General features: G+C 44.1%; 1 protein-coding gene across 2 annotated transcripts in view; it reads right to left on the bottom strand.

Moving 5' to 3' along the window:
* EIF2B3 (eukaryotic translation initiation factor 2B subunit gamma) overlaps positions 1-13,145 on the bottom strand; it is a 137,786-nt gene that overhangs the window by 52,309 nt on the left and 72,332 nt on the right. For both annotated transcript variants that reach the window (XM_048860683.2, XM_048860684.2), the window contains one exon: positions 6,401-6,490. In XM_048860683.2, coding sequence (XP_048716640.1) covers positions 6,401-6,490 — 90 coding nt within the window. The remainder of the gene's footprint in view (positions 1-6,400; positions 6,491-13,145) is intronic.

Genomic DNA, 13,145 nt, shown 5'->3' with positions numbered 1-13,145 from the left:
TAGTCTCTAAGGTGCCACAAGTCCTCCTTTTCTTTTTAGTTTAAACGCCGAGGATTTGGAGTCCGCCATAGCTAGCGGTTGTCAAGAAGCACCTCACCCCACTGTACAGGGAGGTCTCCCCTCTGTTTGTTCTAACTGCTCGCTTTCCCTCTTTTTTGGGCGGGGGGAGGGGTGGGAGGACGGCACACAAATTATATTGGAATTGGAAGAGGTTCAGAAAGGGCAACAAAAATGATTAGGGGTATGGAATGGCTTCCATATGAGGAGACATTAATAAGACTGGGACTTTTCAGCTTGGAAAAGAGACGGCTAAGGGGAGATATGATGGAGGTCTATAAAATCATGACTGGTATAGAGAAAGTAGATAAGGAAGTGTTGTTTACGCCTTCGCATAGCACAAGAAGTACGGGTCACCAAATGAAATTAATAGGCAGCAGGTTTAAAACAAATAAAAGGAAGTATTTCTTCACACAACACACAGCCAACCTATGTAACGCCTTGCCAGAGGATGTTGTGAAAGCCAAGACCATAACAGAGTTCAAAAAAGAACTAGATTAATTCATGGAGGATAGGTCCATCAATGACTACTAGCCAGAATGGGCAGGAATGGTGTCCCTCGTCTCTGTTTGCCAGAAGCTGGGAATGAGTGACAGGGGATGGATCACTTGATGATTCCCTGTTCTGTTAATTCCCTCTGGGGCACCTGGCACTGGCCACTGTTGGAAGACAGGATACTGGGCTAGACAAACCCTTGGTTTGACCCAGTAGGGCCATTCTTATGTTCTTAAAGAAAATTAAAAGAAAGAAAGGAATGAAAAGGAATCCGGGAAGAAGCTTCTTTACTGAAGTAAGGTTTGAAAGTCAGAACGGGATCAGATACAGTCCACCTTGCACCTCATTGCCATGAGTGGTAAGAAGGAATCAAAGGGCGCAGGGCCGCTTTGCTCTTTAAGCCCTCTTATGGGAGCATGAGGTGACTCAGGGCACACGCGCGTCCCAGACACAGCCTGGTAGGCAAAAGATTCCGATCTCGCATGCATGGGATGCATGTGCAGCTCCAGTGGGATCTACACGGACTCAAAGGAGAACATGTATTTTATGGGGTCAGAAAAAATCTGCAGTAAGATGAAGTCTGACAAAAGTGATCTTAGCCAAGAACCACATTTTTCATATATTATATATACAATAAAAATTATTTTGGGGGAAAATTATAAGTAGGGCTATATTTTTTAAAGAGGCCTCAACTTGGCCTCTAATTTACTGCCCACTATCAACTGAGAGTGAAAATGATGGCATTCCCATTTGTGGGGACACTCAAGTAGTTAGCCATCACCATAAATGCTATCCTTTGTGCCTGTAACTGACTGTGGGCACAATATTATTGATACATCCTGTGTACTATAAACACACGTTGCATGCACGCGCACACCCACACCCACAGACACCCATTCTCCACTCTGCCAAATTCACAAAGGGAGTTTTGGGGTGTCAGTGATAAGCTCTGTAAAGCAAAAAAGGTGCTGTGTTATTTTTTTAAACAGAAATTGCGCCAGGGTAGAGCTTTGGAAATATTTTGGAAAAGGAACAAATGAAAATCTACCATGTTATTTCATGTAGATCACAATTTTTCCACTAAAAGTTTCCTGGGGATTGTAAGCAAGCCAACTTTGAGCACGTACTGCACGGATATTAACACCTGCCTGCACAGCATGCGTGCTTGAAGAGCACAGGCTCAGATCCTCCCTCTGCTACCGGTTGGGCTCATGAGGGAAAAGGGGGTAAGGACTCTTTTTCCATCCCCCTGCAAGCAGCAGCAAGGCAGAACTCCAACCTAGTGCTCAAGAGAGAGTGCCAGAAAAGGGGATTGGCTCCCATGTTGGCCAGCATCACAGAGCCCCAAGGGTGTGAGGCCTGCCAGCTGTGGGGTGTGAGCATGCTGTCTGCAGCGTGCTGGCCTTTGCTGCGTGCTGATCTTTTTAAGAGAAGCAATATTGTGCACTTCTCCAGGAGGTGCAGGGCTCACCAGGAGCCGTCCCGCCCCAGGCTGGCAGAATGGCTCCTGTAATTAACACACGGCCAGCACTGTTCCATTCTCCCTCACTACTCCGAGGGTCTCCTCACACTAACAACTTGGCCCTCGAGTTATCTTTATCCTCATAAAGGAGGCTTTAAAAAAAGGGAAAAACTCTCTCTCAGGTGCCATGTTTAGGCCCCTGCCTAGAGAAGAAGCAAGGTCTTCTATTGAGTCACGCTGGTGTCAGGGTCTCCTGCTCAGAGATGTAGGGATATTCTGCTGACTCACCATGGCGCCAACACCAAGGTAGTCCCATTAGCTCCAATCTCTCGCAGGCAGAGGGAACAGAGGGTCCTGCAGGGAAAATCCCTAGGAACAGCCAAGCTCAGGGTAAATTTTAGACCAAGTCTGTTTCTCGGTGTTTAAGTTTACATTACAGGTACTCCCCAGGAAGACAGCAGGTTTAGACCAACTTAGTGTAACGTGTGTGTATTGTGCCAAGGGCAGGGTGGGACTGTCACAAGTCTATAGACCTATTCCGCTGGAATTCAGAATTGGGATAGCTTTTGAGAGATGCGTGGGGTTTGGGGGGTATTTTAACTGCCAAAAAGATCTACTTTTTCACCCGCAAAGAGTGTTTTTCCTTCTGTGAAGAAATAAACCCTGAAAAACCTCTCCCAGGTTTATTTAAACAATAACAAGGGTGTGTGACCTCTTGACTTTGCAAGGACACAAAAATTGCAGTATTTGATGTACACATAATACATAGACAAAAATAATGCCAGTTTTCACAGACTATCATTCAGATGCACTAGGGAACCTTGCTTTTCGGAAGCTCTAGAACTTGTTTGCTTTGCCAACAGACTTCGCTGTAACATAACAGAACTTCTAGCAGGAAAATCAGTTACTCCATCACATTTAATATATTATCAAGCATGAAGTTCAGAGAGCTGAGTTATGGACTGGTTAATAAGAATTTGCCCTCTCTTAGCATCTTCCATCAGATAGTTCTAAGCACTTTACAAACATTGATTAATTTAGTCTCCCAATATCCCGGGCAGAGTTGGAAACTGAGGCACAGAGAAAAGAAATGACTTGCCCATGGTCACGAAGGAAGCCCGTGGTAGAGCTGGTAACAGAATGCCGGAATCCTGACACTGTATCCTGTTCCTGAACCACAAAAGCAGGGTCTTCTCTAGAAATCTTGCACTACTGGATGGCTTCTCTGGGGTGTGACCCTCTTATATCCAAAGCAACAGTCGTACTTCAACCAACCGTGAATTGGTTAAGCTGTTGTTAAAGGATATTTCCCCCCCTTTATAGCTGATGCTCAGCAACTTTGGACTTGTCTACATACAGTGTGTGCACCAGTTTATTTAAACTGCAACTCAGTGTATTAAATCAGATGATTTTAAATGGACTACAAACTGATTTAAGGTAGCCCAATTTAAGACATTCAAATTGATTTAAGTGCCTCCCCACCCAAAAGTGCACTGATATAATTAAACCAGTTTAAAACTCACATCTTCAATTAAACTGGTGCTACGCTGTGTGTAGACCAGTCCCTTATGCTGTCCGGAATGACAGGCACTCTGTGCTCCCTACCACTTTACAAAAATGGATTCACAAGATTCATTACTATTATTTTTGAAAGGTAGTATGTATAAAGTATCCTGATATTGCAGTTAACACATCCGGAGGAAGAAATCCTCCTAAAAAGGTACAGGAAAAGTATTGTAAAAGTTGAACTTTTCCTAATAAAGGACAAAAGCACAACTGCTCCCCAGGCAATCCCTCAACCTGCCAGTAATCATAATCTTCCTCTGCAACATGCTGCACCATAGCTGGCCCTGGGAGCCAAGCTTTTAACTGCTAGGCCAGGTGTTTTCTCCTTTTGTATGTTAAAATACAATGAAAACAAAGTGTGGATCCCTCACTCATGCTGCAACAATGAAAAAGACAAGTTATTCCTACCATCAGATCCCCAGGTTCCAATATTAACACAATGTAAATATTGCAATACCAAGGAAGTACACTGTGTCAGTGCTTCCTGGCACAGTACAACAGCTTCACTGTTCACTTCAGGCCCTGCTGTTAGTTTTAACCACACTCAAACTTAAACAAGGCATCTGAGCTTCTCCAGCTCCAGCATGGAATTGCAGAGAAATAAAATCTTAATGAATGTTTTTCAGTCCAGAGAAAACTAAGTATTTAAAAACAATCATATAAACGTCAGTAATTTTGAGGCAAAAATATTCCACAGGATCTTTCAAAAGTCCTGGAATACTGCTACTGAGCATGGAAAGGTCTCTGAGTATGCACTGTCCTTCCCTTCCCCCAGAAAAGAAAAACAAGCTGAGAATGCCCACCAATGCCGGAAGCCTGAAAGCCTGGGTTATTCATTGTGGCAGGAATCCCATTTTCCAAGCATGGAGATACTGTACCATGGTTGGCTCTCTCGCAGTTGGTTATTGGTTGAATAACAAACATGTAGCTGAATAAAGATAAACAAGCAGCCACCTGTGGTTGGTAATCTGAGTTTTATTATCAAGTCTTGAAAATGTTAACTAAATGGTATGACACATGCAGCCAAGAAGTCAATTATAATTTAAAGGGCTTAGAAAATCAGACCTAATTTAAGAGATGTGGACCTATTCAGCATACAGATAAAAGACAACCAATGATAACTGCACAAATGAAGAGCTCTTGTAAAGAGGACAGGGAGCAGTTATAGGTGTGAACAGAATTTGGCATTTTCATAACAGAAAGTGCAATCCTGCTCTTGCCGAAGTAAAACCTCCACCTGGCTTCAAAGAAAGTAGCATAAAGCCTCAAAAATATTATGAGTCAAATTTTCAAAAATGCTATCTAATTTTGCACATGCCTTTTACGGATGCCAATAAAAAGATGCTGCTTTCTATCCCTCTGAAATGATTATTTGTCTAGCACACAGGGACCAGGCCTGAGTTATGTGAAGCACTGTGCAAACATATAAACAGAGATTACCCAGAGTTTACCAGCTAATTTAAGACAAGAAACAGACCAGGAGGGCACAATATAGACAGTGAGGCAGTGAAAGGCATGACACATCTAACATCACCATTTGCACCTGTAAAATTAAGTGGGTTGAGGCCTTTGTGAAAATTTGGCCCTAGGTGTTCACTTAGGAAAGAAAGGCGCAAACTATGTTTCACTCTGATGTCATGTGACCCATAAACATGACTCCACAAATGCCACCTGCCTTCTAAAATGAACTCTCACAGAGCACTGGGAGCTTTGACTGCTCCAAGAACCAGCTACCCGGGGCCAATCAAGCATTTCCATCTTGCAGATTTGTTTCCAGTGCCTATGATTAATTCAACTGACTGGTACAAATGATCCCAAGTACCAGTCCCAGCAACAGAGAAGCACTACACTCAACAGTGGCGAGCGTGTCCCCTGGGGATTTGTTACTGATTTTCCCTTTAAAAGGCACACACATACAACCCTGATCCTGCAAACTTTCCACGTGTGGAGCCTCCAACCAAATACCCAAGAGAGGGCGTGCGTCATGTATTTGTGCCTTCCTTCGTGATCAAGGCCACAAGAAATTCCTTCCTTCCTCAATGTTCTCTCTCCTGTCAGTTGCTCTGCTAAGAAATATGGCTATGAATTCAACATCTAGTCATGACCTTTAGCCTCCACCTCACCTCAAAGGGGGAAAATATAGCCGAGAACTTAGTGCACATTCACGATCTGTAGTGGGCATGACAGATGCCACAGAAGACCTAGGAACTGAAAGTCGTCCCCAGGCTGAACTTCTAGCTGTGCTTGGTTTAAGGTAAACACGTTGATTTTTTTCTCCTGTTTCATGAAATGTTATAGCCAGGATCACTCTCCTCTTGCATAAACGGATGTTTTTCTCACCCTTGGTGGGTGGTCTCAGAGTTTCCACATGGGAACACCACAAACTAAGAGCATAGGATTCTACAGAGATAGCCTGCCTATGGGTTTAGTGGGTGGGGAGGGGGAGAGAAAAAGGTGATTACTGAGCATGTGCGGGAGAAAAAGAAATAGGCGTGAAATGTATTTACGACTCAACTCAGTGAGGAAGCTCTATAAGAAACGAATAGCCTAGGAAGTACAGCTGTGTAGGTAGAAACAAGAGACATGGTGACATTATCAGAACGGAGGCAAATTTGTCTGCTTTTTAATGTTGCTGTTGCAGGAGTTAAAACAAAGGCTCTGGTTAGAAATCAGAGATTTTTAAACACAGCTTAAGTGTTTGGAGAAGTTATTTGATTTTAGAAACAGATGCAAAACGCAGTTTAACAGAACCCTGTAGACAGACAGCTACGTATCACATTAAACGTCTGGCATCACCACCTCCCTCTGCCCATTCCTTACCTATTTTCAGCAAGGAAGTCCACCACGTACTTCTTCAGGCAGTATAGATGGGCATCCGCCAGCGCTGTCCTGATGTGCATTCGAGGATGCCTGGAAGAGAAAAGAAAACAGGGAACTCACACCACAGCCATTTTTAAGAGCTCTACCTTGTTGTTAAAGCATTGGATAATAAAAGTTTATAAGGGGCAAATGTATTGCTACCCACCTACTGCAGGCTTAACAAAGAGACGAACAGCGATGACTGCCATCACTGGAGTCTGTCTATAAATGTACACCTGCTGGCTCTGTACTGACCGATTACAGGGGAAAACACTTCCCCCCAAAAGTCATTATTCCTGCTACATTTCCTTTGTAAGCTGAGATTGTACATTGCTGGGGAGAAAGCCAAGGTAACGGGCCCAGCCAGCTGCAAGTTACAGCGGGTAATGTCAGGGTACAGTCATTTAAAGACTAACCTGTGGGCATTGCAACTCCAGCACCTTTTAATGTCCTACTCCTCTAACGAACACGAGTCACTTCAAGGAGGCAACAACTGTATTTCTTCCAACACCACATTGGGGGGGCCTTTGAGAGAAGGGGGCGGCACACCTTTCCCACTGGAACACCATACTAGGTTACGGCTCCAGGACAGAGCACGTGGTTATGTGATGGAGTCACCCAGAAAAGGCCATTCAAATACTCTCTCATCACCGGCCCTCGCTGACCAGCTGTGAATGCAGAGGTCCTACCTATAACTGGTCGCAGTAGTAGTATTTCTGGCAACTCTCAGTATTCTCTATTGATTTGAATCTGTGTTAAGAACAAAGGACAGTTCACATTCTCTAGAGCAGTGAGGCCCATTTATTCCTTCCCCCTGCGCATCCTCTTTCCCTTTAAAGACAGTGTGAAGCCCTGTACTACAGCATACACGGAGGACTCTAGCATTTCACATTGATTTTGCTTTTCTCTCCATACTAAACTCGTCTCATTCAAAAACATTCTGGCACAAGGAGAGGGATGTCTGATCACCTTTCCTATTGCCAGAGCAGAACATAGGGACTGTGCTAGGTTAGTCAATAATAATAAAACACTATCAAGTTGTGGGAGATATTTTTAACGAGACTCATCAACCAAGAAGGGTTAGTAAGGAGAGAAACTCCCACCTGCACCTGAACCGGACTTCGTTTTTAGCTCTTTCCCCTTTGATGTCTGAATTCAATTATGAAGCTTGACCCAACACATCCTACCAGTGTGTACTCCCCCACCCGCGCACACACACACACACACACACCTTTGTTCTGCTTTCACCAGGATCAAGAGCACTTGCCTTTTTACTTTTATTAGTTAGTTAGGCCAGGAAAAGGATCACTTACAACTCTGGGCCAGTTGTCTTGGGATGACGTGGAAAGAGGAGTTCTCTGTATAGAGCGTGACAGAAACCCACAATACTAGTATGCAGGGAACATTTCTTTATACCTGACCACAGTGAACACCAGAGTGTTCTGTTGAAAATGTTTTTCTGTGTATGTCTCTTATTTATTGGATTGGATTATCAAGGCATATAAGCAGGACAATTCTACTTTAATTTAGGAGCATTTCTCAAGTGCATCATTCAGCTCAAGCTAATGTAAAGTGTAATGTAAAGTGTGCTACACTAAAAACTGGTATATAAACTTGGAGGGGATTACTTCACTAACAAAAACATGAGCTCACCTAGTAATGCTCCAGGACTGATGTTATCAATGGGCCGGATGTGGCTATGAAAGGAAGCCCTTATAGCAATATTCTATATGCAAAGAAGATAGGGAATCCCACTAGTTTTAGAGTTTCGAGGTCCTCCTGCACAGCATCCTGGGAACGGTTTCCTCCTTTCTATGTAGGATGGAGAATTCTGATAGTCTCTCTCACGAAAAGAGGTTTGCAAAAGGCCAGGACCATTTCTCTCCCCCCGCCCTCCACTCCCCGAGAAAATATAAAGGTGACACAGAGAAAGGAAAAAGAAAAGGAGTACTTGTGGCACCTTAGAGACTAACCAATTTATTTGAGCATGAGCTTTCGTGAGCTACAGCTCGAAAGCTCATGCTCAAATAAATTGGTTAGTCTCTAAGGTGCCACAAGTACTCCTTTTCTTTTTGCGAATACAGACTAACACGGCTGTTCCTCTGAAACCTGTCATTATGCAAGTCAGAGAAAGGAAAGGGAGCAAGCAGAAGAGAGGGGGAAAAAACAATAGAAATAATGGGAGGAGGCAACAGACGTGTGAAAAAGGAAGAGGGAAAAGACAGCTGAGCAACAGAAAGACAGAAAACAAAGCTGTGGGAAAAGCAAGGAAAACGCCGCAAGGCAATTCCTAGCTTTAGGGTTTAATTCAAAAAGCCCAATTTCCCTACACCATGCTGGGTTTCCCCTTCCTGAATGCACATGACCTGGCAATCACCCTTAAGTGCAAAGGTGAATACTACCAGGGTGGCTTGCCCTAAGGGCTGGAAGGCCTGTGGCCAGCCAACCCTGATTACTATGAAGCCACACCTGGGAGAGATCAGGTGATTGTCCTACAAAGAGCAGCAGGAAGCTGCAAAGAAAAGGAGGGAAGCTCAGGAAACTGCACAGAGAAAGGCTCCTGCAGGGAACACATTGATATCAAGGGAGTTTGGAGGCCAGAGCCCAGTGAGCAGGAAGCTCCTGGGGGAACCCAGACTGGGTTTGGGCCTTGAGGCCAGAGCCAGAAGGTTGAGTTGCAGCTAGGAAGAGCTGGGAGGATGGGCTGTGAGAACAGACTGGGAAGATGAGCTCCGGCTAGAAGATGCCAGAGCTAAGTTTGAGCTTTTGGGTTGTGGGGATGGACTTTAAATTTGGGACCCTGAGGATTTTTGAACTGTTTGTGTTATTAAACCAGCTCCAGGCCCGGGTGGCTTTAACCCAAAGAGAAGGAAACAGAGGCAGGGTGCTGCACAGTGATCTCTGGCCACCAGGGGGAGCTCAGGAGGCAGCCAACCCTATTACATGGCTTAAAAAGAAGAGCGGAAACCAGGAACTCCTCAGTTAATACTGGCTTGACACTAACTTCATGTGTGGTCCAGAGTCAGTCACAACCTCTGTGTGTCCATTTCCCCACCGGCAAGATAGAGACAATAGTACTTACCTCCCTGTGGCATTGTGAGCATTTACAAGCTGGTCTTTCCGCAACATTTTGAAACAAATATATTTAAGTCCAGGTATCATTATTGCAAAATTACAGCCCTGCACACTGTACAACCAGAAGCAAGAGGCTATCCTGCTCACAACGCCATGAAATAATATCTGCTCCATCAACAAGACAAACCGATGGTAAGTATCCAGGCTAGCGTACAGTTTGGCACAAGTGGACAAGAAGGGAATAATAGGCTGGCTAAAGCAAAGATATCTCTTGAGGAGGATTCCTGTGCTTCAGAGATCACCTAAGTGATTTGCAACAGAACAGAGCCACCGATTACATTATAATCACAGCTTCAGATGTCAAGTGGATGAAGCTCTGGTCTAAACACTGTAAGCCTCTGGTGAGGACAGCCACGCTAGACGAGACTGATAACACTACCCTATCGTAACAGGCCACTAAGGAAAAAATTTGGTTGAATGTATTAGTTTTATCTTTAGGTGAAAGCAAAAATAGGGAAGTAATCTAATCGACTACCAGGGCAGCAAACTCCATCACCCGTTCAAACGAGCACGTGGTAACGAAGATCAAAAGAAGGATGGCATTCTGCTACAATCTTTACAATAGTATGAAAAACAGGTCACAGCCACAAGGACCAGCTGATAGGGAGAGAAACAAATACTGAATAACCTGTGTCTTGAATACTGATACACGCCAGGTTTATCAGCCTGAACAGATAAGGCAGTAGGCCTTTAATTATAGCATCAAAGTCACACAGTATTTGCTAGGAGGAGCTGGTTGCAGTTGGGTAAGCGTTAAATAATTAATGCAGGTTTGTTTGTTAAAAAACTTGCCAGACATTTCTCTGGGTGGAGCATTATATGGGCAGTGATTATAACCTCCACTGTTTGAATTCTTTTGTGTCACATAGGAAACCTTCCTACGAAGCACATCAAGCTACCGAGCAACACTTTTGTCCAGCAAATGCTACTGAACTTAGGGTTTGATCCAGCCTCACTGAAATGAAATGGCAAAACTCGCACTGAATGCAATGGTGCAGGATCAGTCTATAGTACTTACTACCATGCGTATTTCCACAGACGTCAAGGGGGCTGCTCACAGTAGCAAGCGCCTTTCATGGCAGTAAGTGTTTGAAAAATCAAGCCCTAATGAGGAGGTCTGAGGGGCTCACTGGAGGGAAATCTACATTGGTGAAGCAACGAGAAGTCAGGGGAAGATGGGGGATAAAAAGAAGAGGCTTGCACTGCATGAAAAAAGTTATTTCATTTGTCAAATTAGCGCTCCGTGGCAGGCGGCTCTATGAAATCCTGCGTTTGGATGTGTCTGCACTAAAACCCCCATGAGCAGCCAGACAGGTCTGAGCATGCAGCCCCTCACACACCGCTCAGAACCGGGCAGCAGCACTGACAGCCCTCATGCAGACATCTCCCCTCCCACCGCTTTGAAAATGGAGCTCCAAGCTTTTTCTGCCTGATAACCGCTCTCGCTCAGGATTTCCTCCATCAGGGAAATCAGCCACTGATAGTGGAGACTCCTCTTGTTTGAAGAAAAAAAATGGACACTCGTTTGAACTGTAAACTAATTAAGAGAGATGACCACTAAGAGCTTAAGGTTCAAACCAGCCTCGCACTCCCACTGACAGTGAGGTAATGCCAGTCTGGGGTCAAAACCATAAATCTACAGGGAGCACAGGGAACGTTTAAAGCCAAAAAGTCTCTCTGCTAAGCATAAAATACTGCCACGCTAACCCCACCACCTCACAAATAAACCAGCTGAGCACAAGGAATCCTGTGGCATCTCCCCATAACTTCGCACAGCTGTGGATTGAGAGCAGACATACTCTTGATGAAGCCCAAGGACTTGAAATTGTCCATATTCTAACGCTAATCTGAGCCCTGTCCTAAAGAAAAGGCACTCACACCTGCAAGGATTAATCTGGCCTCTGACCTTTGAACTCATTGACATGTGATCTACAGGCATCCTGTAGTCATGGGTGGTTAGGGTGCATTGTTCCCCTTTAAAAAACACCATGAAATGCTCTAAGTATGCATCACACTCCTCACTCAATCTTCTTAACTCAAGGATATACAGCACTTTTATTCTGTATAACCCACACACTGTAACAGATCTTTCATATCTCCTGCACTACGTGCTATGTTCTTACACTCTCACAGGGTCAGCACCTGTTCCAAATGTACATCACTGTTCCTCGATTGTTAACACAGAGATGCCATTCTCACGTAAAGCTGTGGATGCGAAAGCAGTGTACAGCTCAGTGCTAACAGAAATCTTACAGCAAAAGCTGCTAGCCAACCTTTAAATATCTCAGGCATTCCTTTTTTTAAAAGAAGAAAAGTCCATATAAAATGTATGGCTCATTTACAGTACAGCTCTTGGCTGTAAATATTACCAGTGGGAAAAAACCCACTGTTACTTCAGCTCTTCAAAATCACAGCCACTTTATAACCTCAACTTGATACAGTGCCTTTAATCCAAAGAGATCCCAAAGCACGTAACAAAATGAATGTACCTACTTGTAACTAAGGAGCACTTTGCCCACCAGCGAAATGCTGTCACCTCTGGGCTGAAATGCAGTAGCTGTTTACTGTGCACAGCGGCATAGTTTAAGGACAGCCTTGCAAAATTCTATGCACCCACCCACCCAGATCAGACAGGGTTTTGGATGGGGGAGTAAAATAGCAGTAGTAGATTTTGTGCCTGGGCTGGTAAGCTTTCGTGACAAGTTTGGGAGACTGGTTTACAACTAGCAGTGAATACTCCATCCAAAGGAAACTGTGGGAGGAATGTAAATTGGCAGAGATGGGATTACCCAAACTGGAATTTAACAAGGACACGGGCTAATACTACTAGTTTACAACATGTGCCGTGAGCATGTGTGACTGGGACCTATTTTATATCTCATCCAAAGCATGGCCCCTGCAGCAGCTCCGGACTCCCCCAAACCACGCTAGAACATTAGCTACTGACAGAGGAAAGATGCAACTTGGTTTCTTAGGACAGTTATAAAGGGTGGATATGCCATATTCACAGATTAATTCCAGTAGCACATTACCACCAGCTGATGGGAGAGATCTTAAAAAATGACACATGAGGAATATCATTTTTTGTACCGAGCTATTTAATACGCTATTGCTTCCAAAGAGGCAGTGCATTGGTACAGCACCTGCAATAGGAAGGTGGCTTTATTCACCATAATGGTTTGGGATGCAAATGGGTCAGAAATAAAGGTCTCAGGATACTGTGATTCAGAATCTTTCTCTCAACTCCTCGATATGATGCAAGTGATAAAACAAAGGATAAAGCCATAGCTCTAGATTTCTTTAAACTGAAACAATACTCATGATTAAGAATGCCATACAACACGGGTCGTTACAACCATGAAACTGTTTGATAAACAATGCCTCTCAACAGAGCACTTCTTACCGCTGATTACCCTTGAGACAGAATGCTAATGACTGAAACATTTCTACCCAGGGTATACAGCTGTATAGGCTAATGGTCAGAGCACAGGATTAATAGAGTTTTAGGCCAAAGTGATATATGATGATCAAGTCTGACCTTCTGCATAACATGGGCCAGAGAATTTCATCC

Source organism: Caretta caretta, chromosome 8 (genome assembly GCF_965140235.1).
Source record: "Caretta caretta isolate rCarCar2 chromosome 8, rCarCar1.hap1, whole genome shotgun sequence".
Classification (NCBI taxonomy): Eukaryota; Metazoa; Chordata; order Testudines; family Cheloniidae; genus Caretta; species Caretta caretta.
This window is presented reverse-complemented; position numbering and strand designations above follow the sequence as displayed.